Source organism: Ictidomys tridecemlineatus, chromosome X (assembly GCF_052094955.1).
Source record: "Ictidomys tridecemlineatus isolate mIctTri1 chromosome X, mIctTri1.hap1, whole genome shotgun sequence".
Classification (NCBI taxonomy): Eukaryota; Metazoa; Chordata; class Mammalia; order Rodentia; family Sciuridae; genus Ictidomys; species Ictidomys tridecemlineatus.
The window spans coordinates 80,481,205-80,499,446 of record NC_135493.1 but is presented as its reverse complement, the minus strand read 5'-3'; the positions used below and the strand labels follow the sequence as shown (position 1 = coordinate 80,499,446).

General features: G+C 39.7%; 1 protein-coding gene and 1 non-coding gene across 5 annotated transcripts in view; both read left to right on the top strand.

The window, feature by feature from the left end:
- Phf8 (PHD finger protein 8) overlaps positions 1 to 17,473 on the top strand; it is an 83,607-nt gene extending 66,134 nt beyond the window's left edge. For 3 of the 4 annotated variants that reach the window (XM_021719773.3, XM_078034775.1, XM_005339775.5), the window contains 3 exons: positions 9,674 to 9,783; positions 13,741 to 14,077; positions 14,929 to 17,473. In XM_021719773.3, coding sequence (XP_021575448.1) covers positions 9,674 to 9,783; positions 13,741 to 14,077; positions 14,929 to 15,017 — 536 coding nt within the window. In that variant the 3' untranslated portion in view covers positions 15,018 to 17,473. Of the gene's footprint in view, positions 1 to 1,367; positions 1,737 to 9,673; positions 9,784 to 13,740; positions 14,078 to 14,928 lie in introns of those variants that run through there. The other variant, XM_021719774.3, reaches the window with a different exon arrangement.
- LOC120890939 (U6 spliceosomal RNA) lies at positions 7,377 to 7,484 on the top strand. The gene has a single exon (XR_005735415.2). It is a non-coding gene; the product is annotated as a U6 spliceosomal RNA (small nuclear RNA).
- Positions 17,474 to 18,242: the final 769 nt, after the last annotated feature.

Here is an 18,242-nt window from a genome sequence, read left to right as displayed (position 1 = left end):
CAAAAAAAAAAAAAAGGCCCAGTTCAGACACTCATTTGTTTATTCAACAAGCATTTGTTATGTCCAGACAGATTGTTAGATGCTGGAGATAAAATGGTCAGTAATTAAACAGTTATATAATCAGTTCAGCAAAACCAGAAATAATGAGACATGCAGCTTACTTACTTTATGACTTGAGGAGAAAGGAGGAGGACCTTGAACAGATTCTACCAAGCAGACTAGGGCTTCAGAGAACATTCTGATATCATCATCCTAGCCCTCTGGTAATTTTGTAGTCAAGGAGGTAAATTATGCTGACTGTTGAGCTCTACAAAGTTCAAGACTCATCTTTTGAGAAGCCATCCCTGAGTATGATAGAATCATTATTGAGTTGAATATAGAAATTAGAGGGTGATCAAATAATTTTCTCTATTTCATTGGTTGGCTTGTTTTTACATTGGAGGATATACCAATGAGCCTTTGCTGCTTAATAAACAACCCAAAACTTAGTGGCTTAAAACAACAGTAATGGACCATTTTTCAGAATGATTCTGTAGGTTAAGTTGTTCTTTCATTCTGAGGCAGTTTGACTGGTGGTATAAAAAGATGTTCCTCAGTGTCTGGTACCTAACTTGGATAACTAGAGCCTTTTTTCTTATTGTCTTTCGTCCATCAGGAGGCTATCCCAAGCTTTCATAAGGTGGCAAAAGGGTTTCCAGCAGCAAGAAAGGACAAGCCCCAATGTATAAGCACTTTTCAAGCCTCTACTTGTTTCTTAATTGTTATTGTCCCATTGGCCAAAACAAATTATATGGCCAAACCTCAATTTCAGGGCTGGAGAAGTAGATTACACCTCTCAAAAGGGGAGCTCCAAAGTCACATTGCAAAAGGACACACACACACACACACACACACACACACACATACACACACACACACACAGGTGTGAGAAACTGAGGGCCATTTCTGTAGCAGTGTGCTATTGAGGATGCTGGAATCTCAGTATCTGTGGTTCTCAGGAAATAAGGGCCCTTTTGTCCCAGCAAGCCTTATTTGACTTTTTTGGTGTTTGTTTGGGGTTGGAGGAGTAGGACAGCAGGACATTTTTGCGAAGTGTTCTCTTAGTCAATTGGCAAATAAAAAAAAATAGGCCTATTTTCTTATTTTATTTTCTTCTGTAGTTTGTAGTTTTATATCTCCTGTCAAAGTAAAATTTTCACATTAGTGTAATAGAAAATGTGGAAAATACCAAAGATAGAGGAAATTATAAAGAAGAAACCACCCATGAGTTTGCTACCCAGAGACAACCCTTGTTATTGTGGTTGAAATAACACTGTATATGCAATTGTATATCCTATTCTAATTATTTTTTGTCTTTTTTAATTAAGGTAATGTATAGCAAATAAAATACTATGGAGGAGTTCAGGATGAAAAGCAATGTTCTTCTGTTTCTGCTTTCCCCATCTTCAATTATGTGCCTGAAAAGCAACCTCATAGTTTTTATTTTCCTGGTATATACCTCTAAAACTCAAGACGATAGAATTTATACCACTAGTTCTTCTTTAATCAAATTCTGTTGTGCCCTTAGTATTTCTCCAACCCCCAGCCTTCTATAAATCATTCATTTTTATTTATATTATAAAGCTTGTTAACATATACATTTTCTTGTGATTAATAGTCTATATTTACTGGAAATTGAGTATAAAATTGAAAATCAATGCATATATTTGACTTATTAAATTAATATCTGTTAAATATGTTCCTGTGCCATTGTTTATAAATAATATTTTAATGGCTACAAATGCCTATTTTATGGATATACCTAATTTCTTTAATCTGGAGGCATTTAAGCTATTGTTTATCATAATTAGCGACAACATTTAAGGTGAGCATCTTTATATATAAATGTATATCTGGCAACTTGCTTAGGATGGATCCCAATGAAATTTTCGAAAGGTCAAACTATATGAGAATGAATGGTGAAAAGTCTCCCTTCTACCTCTTTTCCAATTGATTCTTATTTTCCTTTCAGAGATAATTTCTGCATATCCAAATACATGTATATATTGTCTTTTCTCCTCTTTTTATTCAATTGGAAATTTACTGTTTTATTAAGCTATTTTGCTAATGTGACTAAAAGACCTGACCAGAAAAACTGTAGAGGAGGAAAATTTTATTTGAGGGCTCATGGTTTCACATGTCTCAGTCCACAGACAGCAGGCTCCATTCCTGGGGTCTTGAAATGAGGCAGAACAACATGGCAGAAGAGTGTGGCAGAGAGAAGCAGCTCACATGATGATCAGAAAGCAGAGAGAGACTCCACTCTCCAGATACAAAATATATATCCTAAAACCAAGGCCCGATTCCCACTTCCTGCAGCTACACCCTATCACTTCAATTTCTACTCAGTTAATCCCATCAGGGATTAATTAACTTATTGGGTTAAGGATGTAACTCAATCATTTTTCCTCCAAACCTCCTTGTATTGTGTCACATGTGAGCTTTTAGGGGATACCACATCTAACCCATAACATTTACTTATATACTCTATTAGTTTTTGATTTTTCTCAATAATGCATCTTAGAAATTATTTACATTCCCACAAGCAGTGCACAAGAGTGGCTGTTTCCCTTTACATTTGCCAACGCAGTTTCTTAATGTAAACATTTTAAAAGCTCTTGATACATACAAGCAAATTACTTTCCCAAAAGGTTGGGACAATTTACCTTCCCACCAGCCATTTGTAAAAATGCCTATTTATGGAATCCTTGCAGGCACTGAAAATGTCAGGAAGAGTGCTTGCATTTGAGTAACAGGAACCTGTCAAGCATCCTTAGTGTTTAGTCCCTAGGGTAGAGCTGCTTTAGTTGATGTCCATGGACTTTTGGATCCTTGAATCTCCTACATTGTATTAAAAGTTTATGTAAATGTACACACATATTTGTATATATTTCTCTAGTTAAAACATTATCACATTTTCAAAACAAGTCTAAAAAGATTTCAGTGTTCTACCAAAGATATTTTCACTGAAAATCAGGAATAAGACGTATGTCCATTAGCCCTTCTGTTATTTAGCATTGATTTTGAAGTTCTAGCCAGTATAATTAGGAATAAAGCAGAAATAAGGACTGTGTAATAAATTAAGAGAAAATGTCATGATGATTTGGGGATCCCAGGATGGGAATCCTGTTCATTTTTGTCCATTGTTTTCACTGGAGCACCTTGCATAGTACTAGCAAAAGGGTGATGTTTAGTAAATATTTGACAAGTGAAAGAATTTGTATGATTGTATAATAAATATAAGTAGAAAACAGAAATATGGCATTTTGTACATTAGAAAATGCAAGAGAATTAAAAATGCAAGAGAATTCAGTAAATTGGGCAATCCCTACATATAAACTAGATAGCCACAAACCATGAATTTCTGCATATCAGTAATAATCATAATGTACTAAGAGAAAAAAGACCTTTTTGACAGTAGCAACAATTATATAAAATACCCAAGAATAACCTTAAGAAGACACATGTGGAACCTATGAGAAGAAAAACTTCAAAACTTCACTGATGAACATAAAAGAAGGCCTTAATCAATAGAGGTATACCATATGTCTGGTTACCAAAACTGAGTGTTATTTCCTTTCAAATTAATTTGTACCTTTGACACTATTCTAATCAAATTTTGTGGGGAACTTACTCTAAAAATAATTTTTAAGGGGCTGGGGTTGTGGCTCAGTGGTAGAGCTCTCACATCACACGTGCGAGACCCTGGTTTGATCGTCAGCACCACATAAAAATAAATAAGTGAAATACAGGTATTATGTCCAACTACAACTAAAAAATATTTAAAAAATAATAATATTTTAAAAGTAAACATAATTAGCTTAAAGAATTTTAGGATAGAAGAGTTGAAAAGAAATTAGCCTTTTTAGACATTTAAATTACACTGACTGGGGATATAGCTCAGTGGTAAAGCATTTATCTAGCATGAATGAAGCCCTGGGTTCAATCCCTAGTACCACAAAAAGAAAAAAAATTCAAGTGTAGATATTTTGAAGTGCTACAATAATCAAATTAATGTTGTTAAAGCACAAGAATTAATAATAATTTTTTTTCATTTTTAAATATATTTTTGTTATGAAAACATAGAAAATTAGACAGGTTAATGCCATGAAAATATAAAACACATATCACCCAAAGTTAATAATGAACATTTTGCTACATTTGCTTTGCTTTTTTTTTTTTGAGGGCTTTGAAGTGAAATTCCAAACATAATGATATCTGTAGTTCTTCACTGATATTTTAATTGTTCTCTTCGCTATTAAAAATGAAGTATTGAATTCTCTAGCCGTTATTCTTGAAATATCTATTTCTCCCTTTTAAAAAAATTTCTTTTTTTTTTTTTTTTTTTTTTTTTTTTTTTTTAGAGAGAGAGAATTTTAACATTTATTTATTTTTTCTTAGTTCTTGGCGGACACAACATCTTTGTTGGTATGTGGTGCTGCTGAGGATCGAACCCGGGCCGCACGCATGCTAGGCGAGCGCGCTACCGCTTGAGCCACATCCCCAGCGCCCAAAAAATTTCTTTAGTTATAGGTGGACACAACATCTTTATTTTACTTTATGTGGTGCTGAGGATCAAACCCAGTGCCTCATACATGCTACACGAGCACTCTACCTTTGAGCCACAACCCCAGCCCATCTATTTCTCCCTTTACTTTGGATTTTGAGGCTCAGTTGTTAAGTTCATACATGTTTATAGGGGTGTGTGTGTGTGTGTGTGTGTGTGTGTGTGTGTGTAGTACTTGGGATCAAACATCTCAGGGCCTTGTGTATGCTAAGCAGGTGCACTAACACTGAACTACACCCCCAGTCCTCAGACATTATTTCGTCAAATAGTCTTTGTACTCCATTTCTCTCTGAACTTCTGAGACTCCTATGTGTATGTGTTGATAAACTTGATGGTAGGATTACAGGTATGTTCCATCATGCCCAGCCTTTCTTGTAGTTGTTTAGACATGGACTTCTTTAGCCTCCAAAATAATTTACAATAGCTGATTTTAAGTCTTTATCTAGTAAGCCCAACTTTGTTTAGGAAGACAGACACAGTATCTTTTGTTTTTTGTTTTTTCTTATGTATGCCTTAGTTTTCCTTTTGCATTGTATTTCTTATAATTTTGTTAATAATGAGATATTTTAAATATGATGGCAGCTCTGGATTCTCCTTACTTTGCTCCCCAGGGTTTATTTTGTTTTTGCTTATTGCCAGTGTAACTTGTTTAGTGACTTTTTTGAACTAATCCTATAAAGTTTGTATTCTTATTTGTGAGTAAATCTCTACTCAGGTAGCTTTCTGGTCATCTAATGTTTTGACAGATTTCCTTAAATGCCTGGGATTAGTGAATCTTCCAGTGTTGCCAAGGGCCTCTGTGTGCATGTTGGGGCAGCATTCAACACTCAGCCAGCCACTTTATAACTCTCCTTTAGCTTTCACTTTCTGCTTGTGCAGAGCCTCAGAATCAGCCAGGGGTGCATGCTTAGGACCCTTTCATGTCTTTCACAGAGCCTTTGTACATGCATGTGACCTTCTAGATTCCCCAAAGTATGTGAGAGCTTTTCACATTTCCTATGATCATCTCATTCCTCAGCTTCCTTTTAAGCCTTTGGATTAATCTGTTTGTCACAACTATTATGCATCACCTTAAGTAGCTGTGACATTAAGTACTTGCCTTTAAACATTTTCATGAATTCCTCCTAGGGGAGAGGCTTTTAGTGCTAGGCTTTGAAAGAAAGCTCTAACTGCTTGCTACTGGGAATGTGGAGTGTTATTTTTCAAGGATACCACTGAGCTAGGGGAAGGTGAATGTGTCTAGTTCAAGTAAAAATGCCATAAATCTCCCTGTTCTGAGATTCAGCTATTTGTCTTTGAGTAAATGCTCTCCTAAGTTTCTGAAAGCCTTTGGTTAATTTCTAGAGTTCTGATAAAGCTCTTTGTGACAATTTAAACACAAATTAATTGTAGATGGACACAATACCTTTATTTAATTTATTTAATTATAGGTGGTGCTGAGGATTGAACCCAGTACCTCATACATGCTGGGCAAGCACTCTACCACTGAGCTACAACCCCAGACCAACAATTTTTTTTTTAATGCCAGGGATTGAACCCAGGAGCACTTGACCACTGAGCCACATTCCCAGCCCTTTTTAAAAAATATTGTTTTAGTTGTAGATGGACACAATACCTTTATTTTATTTATTTTTATTTGGTGCTGAGGATCAAACCCAGTGCCTTACATGTGCTAGGCAAGCACTCTGACACTGAGCTACAATCTCAGTCCCCCCAGTCATCTTTATTTTCAGACACTAGATATTATGACACACCATTTCTCACCATGTATTTAAGTATGCATTTCTAGAAATAGGGACATTTTCTCATATAACAATAATTCCATTATACATAACAAAATTAATGGTTATTCAGTAATTCTTTGATGTTCATCTAATTCTAAGCTGCCACAGTCTGGCTGGGCACAATTCAGGAGCCACTTGTCAAAAGAAACGAACTTTATTTTTAGAACCACATACGCCAAACAAAACAGCTCCTCAGGAAAAACCTTCAGAGCCCAACTGCCACCACCCGCTTCCCACAAGCCTCTCAACCTCCACCCTCCTCCTGCTCTTGAGACCGATTGGCTGGGTCACGTGGGTGGAGCCAAAAAAGTCCCCCAATGAGCAGCTCCATGGTCTGCAAGGGCAGGGAAACAGCCCAATGAGCATCACCGCAGAGGAGCCAATCAGTTGGCAGCTAGAAGTTGCTGGGGCCGCTGTGAGCCAATCATCAGCTGGCAGCTGGAAGTTTGCTGGGGCCCCTTCGGCTGTGGCTCTCAACACTAAGCCAATAATCAAATTTCCTAAATTGTTTAACCAAACAAAGGTACTACAATGAATCTGTTTAAATCAGGATCTAAATAGGGTCCACATGGCATTTGGCTGTCTTGCCTTTCAAGTCTCTTTCTGTGATAGCTGGGCATGATGGCATATGCCTGTAATCGCAGTCACTGGGGGGGGGGGCTGAGGCAGGATGATTGCAAGTTTGAGGCTAGCCTCAACAACTTAGTGAGGCCCTAAGCAACTTATCAAGACCCTGTCTCAAAATAAAAAAAAAATAAAAAGAACTGAAGAATAGGGCATGGTGGTGCATATCTGTAATCCCAGTGGCTTGCTTAGGAGGCAGGAGGATTGCAAGTTCAAAGCCAGCCTTGGCAAACTTGAGGTACTAAGCAACTCAGTTGAGACCCTATCTCTAAATAAAATGCTAAAAAGAGCTGGAGATGTGGCTTAGTGGTCAAGTGCCCTTGGTTTCAATCTCCAGTACCTTGATAAACAAATCCATAACAGTGCTCACTTCAGCAGCACATAACACTAGAATTGGAATAATACACAGAAGATTAGCATGGTCCCTACACAAGGATGATGTGCAAATTTGTGAATCATTCCATATTTTTAAAAAATCTAACATTCCCTTTTTGTTTTATCCTATTTTTGTTGTAGAAATGGTATAATGACCCTGTAGTTCATCTTGCCTTCTAGATTTGTCTGTTTATTTCCATGTGACATTGTCTTTTTAAAGAGATTAAGCCAGTTATTTGATATGCAGAATGTTTGCTTCTTTTCTCAAAGTAATATTTAATTTTTTCTTCTGTCCCTATGTTTCTTAAACACTGGAAGTAATATGAATGACTTGCATTATTTTAACACCTTAGCAACTTTCCAGGTGGACCTTTGAATTTTCTGTTGCATCACATCAAGAGGCATATGATATTGTGTTTTCTCACTATTAGTGACACTAAAGTTAGTACATAGTTAATTGTGCTAAGTAGACTAAGGTAATGGTCCCCTGATAGCACGATTTTAAAGTTAGGTTTTGTTCTTGAGACTGGCAAGTTGTCTGTGAATTAATAATTTGGTAGTATGTGAATATGTAATTCTCTAGAATCCATAGTTTCATCAGGGCTTGCAAACTTGTGATTTTTCTAATTGTTATTTCTTCTACATTTATTAGCTGGCATTTTTTCTGTAAAGAAGAGCTGTCCCTCCTCATCAAAATAACCTGTTTGGTTATTTTGTAATATTCTTTCTATCGAAAAGATGGGATAAATAACTATTTTTGATTTAATGTGTTAAAGGTGCTACATAAAAGCATTTTGTAAGAGTTATGCCCTTGGGCTGGGGTTGTAGCTCAGTGGTAGAGTGCTTGCCTAGCATGTGTGAGGCACTGGGTTCAATTTTCAGCACCGTTAAATAAATAAATAAACAAACAAATAAATAAATAAATAAAATAAAGGTCTATCGACAACTAAAAAACATTTAAAAAAATAGTTATGGCCTTGTTCATAGACAAAAAAGCACACATCAACAATATCAGATAAGGTGGTATGTGTTGTGTATCAAGTGACTTGTACAGATCAGAAGTTCAAATGAAGATAAATGGAACCAGAGAAGTTCTAAAAGTTTGCATAGGTATTGTTTTCAATATATCTTTGAAGGGTGGGTAAGTTTTGACTAGGCAGTATGGAAGAGCGTACTCTAGGTAGTGTGGATGATGAGGATGAAGGCACAGGGAGAGAGGATGAGCTGTACATACAGTGAGGTATAATAAGGAAGTTATCTGTCTGGAGAAGCTGAGAATATGGATGTCTTAGTCCATTTCTTAAGCTATACCAGAATATCACAGACTGGGTAAATTCTAAACAATGGGAGTTAATTTGACTCATGCTTCTTGGGATGTCCAAGAGCATGATACTGGCATCTGGTGAGGGCTTTGTGCTACATCATGCTATAGCAAAAGGCATCACATAATGAGAGAGCGAGCGAGTATAAGCGAGCTAAAATTCCCCTTTTATAACTAACTTGCTTCCACAATAACAGCTTTAATCCATTCGTGAGGGTGGTGCTACCATGACCTAATTAGCTCTTAAAAGTTTTACCTCCTAGCCAGGCATGATGGCCCATGCTTATAATCCCAGCGGCTTGGGAGGCTAGTTCAAAGCCAGCCTCAGCAATGGTGAGGCACTAAGCACCTCAGTGAGACCCTTTCTCTAAATAAAATACAAAATAGGGGTAGGGATGTGGCTCAGTGGTTGAGTGTCCTTGAGTACAACCCCTGGTAGTACCCCCCCCTGAAAAACAGTTCTGCCTCCTAATACCATTATAGTGACAAATAAATTTCTACAGGAGTTTTGGAGGGCACATTCAAACCATAACAGTGGGTGTGGAAATAAGGATAGGCAGGGGGCTGGGATTGTGGCTCAGTGATAGAGCACTTGCCTAGCATGTATGAGGCACTGGGTTTGATTCTCAGCACTGCATATAAATAAATGAATAAGATTAAGGCCCATCAACAACTAAAGACATTTAAATAAATAAGGGTAGGGAGGAAGGGAGGCCAGGAGCAAAAAACACGGACAACCTTAAATACCCAATCAGGTAGGTGAACTTTTATTCTATTATCAGTGTATGCTTTGAGTATTTGTAAATTATCTACTTACCTTATAGGAAGCAAAACCTGGCTTTGTAAAAAGCTGGAAGCAGGAAGGCCAGTGGAACTACTTTTGGGGAAGTTGAAGGTGGAGAAAATAATTGACATGCAGATAAATGTCTCAGAGAGTGACACCTTCTCCTATTTCCCTTGCAGCCCGTGTGACCCCAACTCTACCCAAGCAGGACCGTCCTGTACGTGAGGGGACCCGAGTTGCTTCCATTGAGACAGGTTTGGCTGCAGCAGCTGCAAAGTTGGCCCAGCAGGTAAGTGCCTGCCACCCAGGTAGTGGCTCTTCTGCTGATCCCTGTTTGACTAAGATCCTCAAAACTCAGACCTTCAAGCTGATAAGATCTCACTATTGTCTCAGTGGGTTGTGGGAAACTTTGATCTTTGTCCTTGGCAATATCCCAGACCCCTACAATATCCTTCATATCCTAGTTCTAAGACAAGCTACTTCCATAGGGTTACATAGTTGACATGATTTAGGACAAAAGAAAACATGAGGCCAGAGAAAAGCCCTTGCTGATATTACTTGCCTTTCTTGGGTATATATATATTAAAAAAAAAAAAAAACTCAGATCAACATGTCCTTTGCCCCCACATGAAATGCCAAAGAGGTGACTCAGCTGAGTACACTTAAGTCTTTGGTCACCCACCAGTATAGGAATTTGGTCTACTAGAAAGAGGTTTTACTTATTCTCTTTTCCAAATACTATTACCTTAATTTTCATCCCCTGCTTCTAAAGAAAACAGCTATTGTTTTTTTGTCCTAACGGGTCATCTTCACTACAATTAATTTTACCCCTTTAGCATTATACTTTACAAAGTTCTTTAACATATGTAATATGCTCAGAAACCCTAGGAGCATTTAGAGGTAAATCTTCTCATTCTTTTCTTATCAAATTCCTTTAGCTCCTCATGCCACATCCTGTAGTGTGAGCATTATTGAGCTAACTCTAGATTATGTGCTTCCATGTACAATGTCTAATGTAAAATGCCCAGTAGCCTTGTTCAATAGGTGATATTTTCATCATTTTGCAGGTGAAGAAAATGAGGCTCACTTTAAGTGACTAGTCCAGGATAAAACAGCCATTAAATGGAGGAGACAAGATTCATACTCATCCTTTAACTTCAAATTTCATGTTACTTGGATATTTAAATAAAGTGAAATAGTCAAGTGCTTATTTATTTTAGTAATTACATCCTATTTAAATTAAATTTAATAGAATGATGTTTTTCACATGATGGTCTATGGAGCTATAGAGTTTTTAAGAAATGTTTTGGAGGCTATTGTTGGGAACCAGCACAGACTGAGCAGGCCAGGTGGCCCTTCAAAACTTCTTTCTGTTATGTATATCCCAGTGCCATCTAAGGTGTAATTTGAACAAAAGGAGGGGGGGTGATTTACCACTTTAAATAAACAGATGAATTAAAGGTGTGACAACTATTCTTAGTGCCTTTTTAGGAGTAACTTCTATTTATGATGATTAGGGATTACTTCAAAGAACAGGTTAAAATTGGAGAAGGCTTTTCAAGGCTAAACTTTTGGTAGGAGACAGGAAGCCATTCTAGGAGAAGAGAAGTCCTTAGTATATCAAACAAGAACCTCTTCATTTGATCTCTAGTCACTTCTCCTTGCTGACCTCCTGCCAGACTCTCATGCACAGCCTTTGTACCAGCCATACTACACTACAGTACTCTTGATTCATTCCATGTATCAGATTTTTTTCATGCCTTTGTGTCTTTGCACAATCCATTCCTTCTGCCCAGTGTGCTTTTTCCAATGCTTTATCAGACACTCTTGCATACCACCTACCACCACTTTATTTCAGTGGCTTTCTTTGCTTCCACAGCATTCTCTCATGGTGTTTAGGGTGACAAGTATATTTTTATGTGTCCTTTATTAAACTATAAATGCTTCAAGTGTAGGGATCTATTTAACTTGGCATCCCCACTATGGTAAGCATATGTATTTATTCAGTGCTGGGATGAGTGAATGAATGAATGAGTTTTTCTGGATTGGAGACTTCATGTTGGGACATGGAATAAAATAAGTAATGGCTAAAATAAAGGGTTCTGGATCTAGCCTACCTGGCTTTGAATCCTAGCAGTACCACTTGGATAAATTATTTAATTTCTCTTTGCTTCGATTTCGTAATAAACTTTCTTAGGATTAAATGAGATTTTGTATGTAGACGGACAGACAGACACACACATACACACATACACACACACACACACACACACACACACACACTGTTAATAATGGCACTTTGTATGGAGTAAGTACCACTGGCATGTTAGCTTCCCGTCATCAACATAGGGATTGGCTAGATATAAGTGGCCAGACGGTGGAAGACCATGAATGTAAATCCAGAGCATTCAAACTTGTGGACCTGCTAACACTTTTTTTGGAGGAGGGTGTACTGGGGATTGAACTCAGGGGCATTTGACCACTGAGCCACATCCCCAGCCCCATTTTGTATGTTATTTAGAGACAGGGTCTCACTGAGTTGCTTGATGCCTTGCTTTTGCTGAGGCTGGCTTTGAACTTGCGATCCTCCTGCCTCAGCCTCCTGAGCTGTTGGGATTACAGGCATGCGCCACCATGCCTGGCCTATTAACAGATTTTTGAGCAGGGAAATTGGCAAGGTGAAAATGGTCCTGTAATAAGACAATGTAATCATCTATGAGTGTATCTAGATAAATTATATGAGAAAGAGACTGGCTGCAAAGGAAGAAAAATTTAGGCTAGTTGATCTAGATATGAAGAGATCGTTTCTGGAATCAGATGAGAGAAAAGGTTACAGAAACACCATTCCTGATATGGGTGGAATAGAAGTGTGGCTGAAAAAGATTCTGAAGCCAGATGACTTGGGTCTGAATCCCAACTTGGCTATGTACTTGTCCTGTGACTTTGGCAAAATGGCTTAGCCTTTCTTTGCCAGTTGCTTCATTCTTCAAATGGGATTATATTTCTTCTCAAGTTCTTTTAAGTATTAAATGAGTAACTTTAAAATACTGCCTGGCATGTATTACTAATATTATTATTCTTGTCCCCAGAAATTGCTATGGTAGCCACAGCCTGTCAGATCCTCCGAAGGCAGGAGTAGGTTCGTGTTGCCAAGAGAAGGCAAAGAAATGTAATCACTGAGTTGTTCTTTGTGGCTGTGTAGCATTTCAGAAGGTGAAGTCGTTTACATGCTCTCAGCACCACCTTTCCAGGTTCTCAGGGCTCCAGATGCCCACTATACAGGTACCCACTATGCAGTGGATGGTAGATCCATAGAGCAATGGATGGATGAAATCCAAGATATTGGGAGAAGTGACACAACTCCTTATTCATAACCTCCCATCCAAAATTGAGGTTTTAGATCTGTCTACCTGGAAGATTGTCAAGTCCTCTGTTAGAAGAAAAAGACCAGCAAAATGAAGAAAAGCCATTGTAAGAAATTAAGATAGAATAATAATTTACCACTTGTTGAGTTCCTTCCATGTGCTATGTATTTTTACAGCATTGTTTTATGTAATCTTTCCAACAACCCTGAAAAGTGGACATTATTTTGCTTATTTTACAGATGAGGCAGCTGAGATTCAGAAAGGTTAGTTACTGACTATAGTCATCCAATTTAGGGAGCACTAGCCTGGATTTCAACCCAGGCTTACCTCATTGCAAAGCTAATCATCTTTCTATTCTCAGATGTTCCATTTAAAAAAGTTTTCAGGGTGTGTCTTCAGATAGATCTGGTTAAATATTAGATTCAACTACTTTTCAGCTATTAAACTTTGGAGACAAGTTGCTTTATATTCCTGCTCCTGTTTTCTTATCTGTAAAATGAGGCGTTTTCTTTCTTAGGACTGTTATGAGGATTAAGTAGGTTAAAGTATATAAAGTACCTCAGCTGCTGGTTTAAATTTAATTGTTGTTATAAGCGTTCATGATCCACCTTATTAGTGGTAATTTTAGGACCCAAACCCAAAGTCTCCAAATTCATTTACAATTCTCTTGCCACTGTACTGATAAATGGCAGTGATGACTTATGGATGAATGGCACCTCAGGTATTGAAAGGTCTGTGTGTTGTGTGTATGAACAGACTAGACTTAGTGGGGAGGAGGTAGTGGATTGCAGAACTGTTGATGATTGTCTTGTTCCTTTTCTGCGAAATTATCTTATTTGATTCACTCCTGAATCATCCTTCCCATTTGACTTGTGTTTCAGGAGCTACAGAAGGCCCAAAAGAAGAAATATATTAAGAAGAAGCCTTTGCTGAAGGAGGTAGAACAGCCTCGCCCTCAAGACTCCAATCTCAGCGTGGCAATACCAGCCCAAACACTGGTTACTGCACCCCAGCCTCTTGCCTCTTCCTCACCCCTGCCTCCTCCTGAGCCTAAACAAGAGGCTCTGTCAGGAAGTCTTGCTGACCATGAGTATACCGCTCGACCCAATGCCTTTGGCATGGCCCAGGCAAACCGCAGCACCACACCCATGGCCCCCGGCGTTTTCTTGACCCAGCGGCGCCCTTCAGTTGGGTCCCAGAGCAATCAGGCAGGACAAGGTACAATAGCCATATGGTAGTAATGAGGGGTCTAAACCTTAAGTTTAGACCATGGAGAGATGTTGACTGATTTTAAGTGGTGACAAGATCAGGTTTAAGATCTTTCTAAAGAAAGATCCTTTGATGACCAGAGTGGAGGGTGGGCTGGCAGTAGGAAAGGTACAAAGGAGACACATACATAGATTCATGCAGAAATGAAGAGAAGCTGAAGATCTGGCCAAGGTAGTAGAAAAGGGAAGGAATATAGTGATCAAATTTGGAAATAATCTAATGAGACATAGGAGATGATTCATATAGGGAGGAAGAAAGAGGCAAGAAAGAGTTAGGGGTCTGATTGCCCCCTTTCCTCACTTGTGCCCTCAAAAATTCAGGCCATACAGTCCATAGCTCAAGGGTGCTGAGGTTGGTGTGATGTGTTGGGGTTGATGAATATAGGAGTTTCTAATGAAAAAAGGCCCTGGCGATGGCAACATGAGGAGGAACATTGGGCTATAATCACTAATAAGACCTTTTTCTAGCCCTTGTGGGTGTGATAAAAGGACATGGAAGCACACTCATCTCCCTGCAGAATTTTGAAAGGAAAGTGATTGGGCCCAAAAGAAATCAGTGGGGAAAATGAACCAGACAAATTATAACCAGGGAGTTTTTTCTGCTGAAGGAGGCCATAGGCAGAAGAATTAAGGTATGTGGTGTTGGATGGAAGTAATTAAGGAGGGATTCTTGTCCAAATGGCCTAAGGATGAAGAATCGTTGTGGGGAGAGAGAGTAGGGATGGCCTGAGGACAGTTAGTGCTGGAGTTATTGCTGAAGCTTTTGCCATACCCTTTGCTTACTTTTCCCTTCCCCCACAGGAAAGCGTCCCAAAAAGGGCCTGGCCACAGCAAAGCAGAGACTTGGCCGTATCCTGAAAATCCACAGAAATGGCAAGCTACTTCTGTGAGCCGAGTCCCCTTGTGTTCCATCCCTCACCCCTTCACCCCCATTGCCTTCTCCGTTGTCAACTTTCGGGGCACTTCTGGATCCTGTTTGCCCCGGACAAGGTGCTGAGGCGCATTGTCCTGCTTTCTTGGGACTGACCAAAGGCATGGACACCCCCATGGATCTTTCCACTGGTTCCCCTCAACTCCCTTTCCCACTACCACTATGAGCATCCTACCTTCTTTCTCTATACCCGTGAGAAGCAGGTAAATGGGAGAAATTTCCAACTGACTATGACTAGAACCCTTATTTCTGTTCCTCCAGCCCCATTTCCCTGCTTTGTCTTTTACTCTAACCCCCTCCCAACCTCCCACCATGTAGCTGGTAGGCAGGATGAGGAGAGGCATGAAGAGATCCTGGGCCCCTGGATATTTCTGTGGCCATGAAGTGGGAGACCCAGTGCTCCACTTTGCAACTCTAACCCTCTCTCTAGAAGACACCCATGTTTCCTTCCCTTTCCCCTCCCTACCAATCCAGTGGATGTACCCACCTATAGACTTGTTTCTGGGAGAAGGCTGTGGTCTCTGCCCCCTCTTGCCAAATACTTCATGGAAAAAAGAGGAGGGCCCAGAGTCCCCTTTACTGCCCCAATGTGGGCTATTGATAGAGGTGGCCTAGAAAGGCTGAATTCACTTATCCTTAAAAGAAAGGAGATTCACTTTTCAAAGTGTGGAGAGGACAGATGCCTAGGTCTTTGACCATCCTCATTGGAGGAAGCTACTTATGGCTGGCTATACATGAAGCTCTTTGTCACAGGGTGAGCCCCAGCGATTTGCCTGGATTTTGAGGTCCTGCAGAACATTATCCATGCAGCTGTGGCTGGGCTCCAGCAGGTGTAAACCTGAAAGCACCTGTCACTGAAGCAGATAACCCTGGACCTTCTGGAGAGGGTATCGAAAGACAGTCTACCCCTGGGTCCTTCGTCAAACCTCCTTACTTCTTTTCCCACCTGAGGTCTTAGTCTGGATTAAGACCTCAGAACTCATATCTTCACTCCTGGACCTTTGCACTTGCAGACCATAGGTCAGCATTTAAGCAGAGTGCAGATGGACCACTCACTCATGAGCCCAAGTCTAGGAGAAGAGATGCCCATCTGTGAAGGAGCAGACCATCTTCCCCTCTTTCCTTTGTGTATTCTTTCCATTGTCCAGATAGTGCCCAAACCTCCCTCTTGTCTTGCCTCACTGGCAATCTGAACTTGACGGAGAATGCTCCTTTTCCCACCCCATTTTGGCACTGCCCAAGCGGAGTGTATCCTTGTCCTCTACCCTCCACTCCAACCTCACCCCAGCTTGCCTCAAGCTTCTGGGGAATTTAACAGCTACCATTCAGGCCACAGGGAATTTGTGAGGCTTCCTTTGTCTTGTGTCTTTGGTTTTATTTCTTCTCCACAGCCCCGCCTCTACTGTCCTTCCTTGGAATCAGGGGTCCCTTATTCCTGTTTGCTTTTTCTACCTTGGGGACCCCAGGGGCCAAGCAGTCCTCCATCTAGTCACACCAAAGGCAAAAAGCCTGGCTACCTCCCCCCTAGCACGTGAGGTCCCTACTCCCCTTTCCTCTGTTTCTACCCAGCTTTGCTTATCTTGGGGATTTCAAGGCAGCAGGGGGTAGTAAGGGGAGGGCAGGAGAAGCCTCTGTCCCAGTGTAGGCAACTACCTGACTAGACACAGACTGCTGTCACCAAGACCAGGTCCCCAACCCTTTTGCCCATTAACACCCCTTCTTGATCTTTCAAAGGCAGCTAAATTGCTAGCAAATCCCCCTGATTCCTGGCCTCTTTCTCCTCTGTTTCTTTGTTAGAAGTTTCTGTGGAGCTAAACTCAGCCTCCATTTGACTGGGTTCATTTAGTTTAGTAGGGGTCTCAGAGTCTTCTGTTTGTTGTTTTGTGTTGTTTCCAATGAAAAGCAAGTTTACCCTCAGAGTCATGCTTTTCCAAAGAGGCTAGTGTTTTTTGTTGTCATTTTTTTTTGTTGTTGTTGTTTTTGTTTTTGTTTTTTTTAATGTTTCAGGTTCTAAGTGAAGTGAGTTGGGGAGGGGTTGGAAGTGGTAGTAAACAAGGTTTAGAACATGGTGAGATAGTTAACTCTGATCTCCAATCCCCAGCAGAGAACTGGGGGTAAAATAGGGGGCAGGGAGAGAGGATTTCTATTCACCTTTAATATATTTTTACAAAAAAAAAAGCAAACAATTTAAAAACAAACCCACCGCTTCTGTACATGTCTAAATATATTTTTAGAAGTGGGTAGGATTGTGAATTTCTGATGCAGGGCCTTTTTATAAATAGGTTAGAATAGTATCATCTGGACTTTCTGTTGTTTTTTTTCCCTGTTTTTTTCTTATGTTGTGTTACTAATGTAATTTATATTTTTTTTAGATCCTCCCTTTCCTATAGAGATAAAAGTGATTTATCTTGGCAATTGCTTTGCTTGGCATTCTTTTTTCATGGGTGTTGGTGTTGGTGGAGGTGGTGGTTGTGGATGGTGGTGATGAAGGTGGTGTGGTATGGGGTCCAGAAGTGATGCCTTTTCTCTCTCTCTCCATCAGCAAATTATCAGTGAATATTTTCTTGGTACTCAGCCTTAGGTAAGAAGAGAACAGGATTCCTGCCCTCAGGAGGGACTCAGCTGAAGCAGATAATCAAAAGTATAGTGAACAGAAAAGAAAGGGTACAGCAATCCAAAGGGGGTCTCACAAGTTCAATGAGAAGGCTTTCCATAGCTTCCATGGATTGTTTTTACTTGCTACACCTGTGCCTCTTTCTGTGAATATAGGACCCCAGCCCCATGCCCCCATACTTTCTGACATCTCCTTCAGGCATCTGTGGTATGATCTGGACCTGACTACTGAGGTGGATCTAATACATCATGTTTGTTTCCTTGTGCCAGATGCTAGTGTGTGTGTGTGTGTGTGTGTGTGTGTGTGTGAGAGAGTGTTGTTTCATCTTCGCTAACAGCCTTATCCTACCAATGAGGAAACAGGTAAAGTAACTTTTTATCATCACACATATAGTAAGTTCTGCTTCTAGAATCTGTTCTTATCACTTTGTTCTTCGGCTTCTCACTGATAACCCCAACCCTTTATTAAGTGCCTTTTGGGTGATAGGCATGGGTTAGACATTTTACTTAGTATATCTCATTTAATCATCACTGATAACCCTATGAAGTAATTATCCCTGTTTTTTAGTTA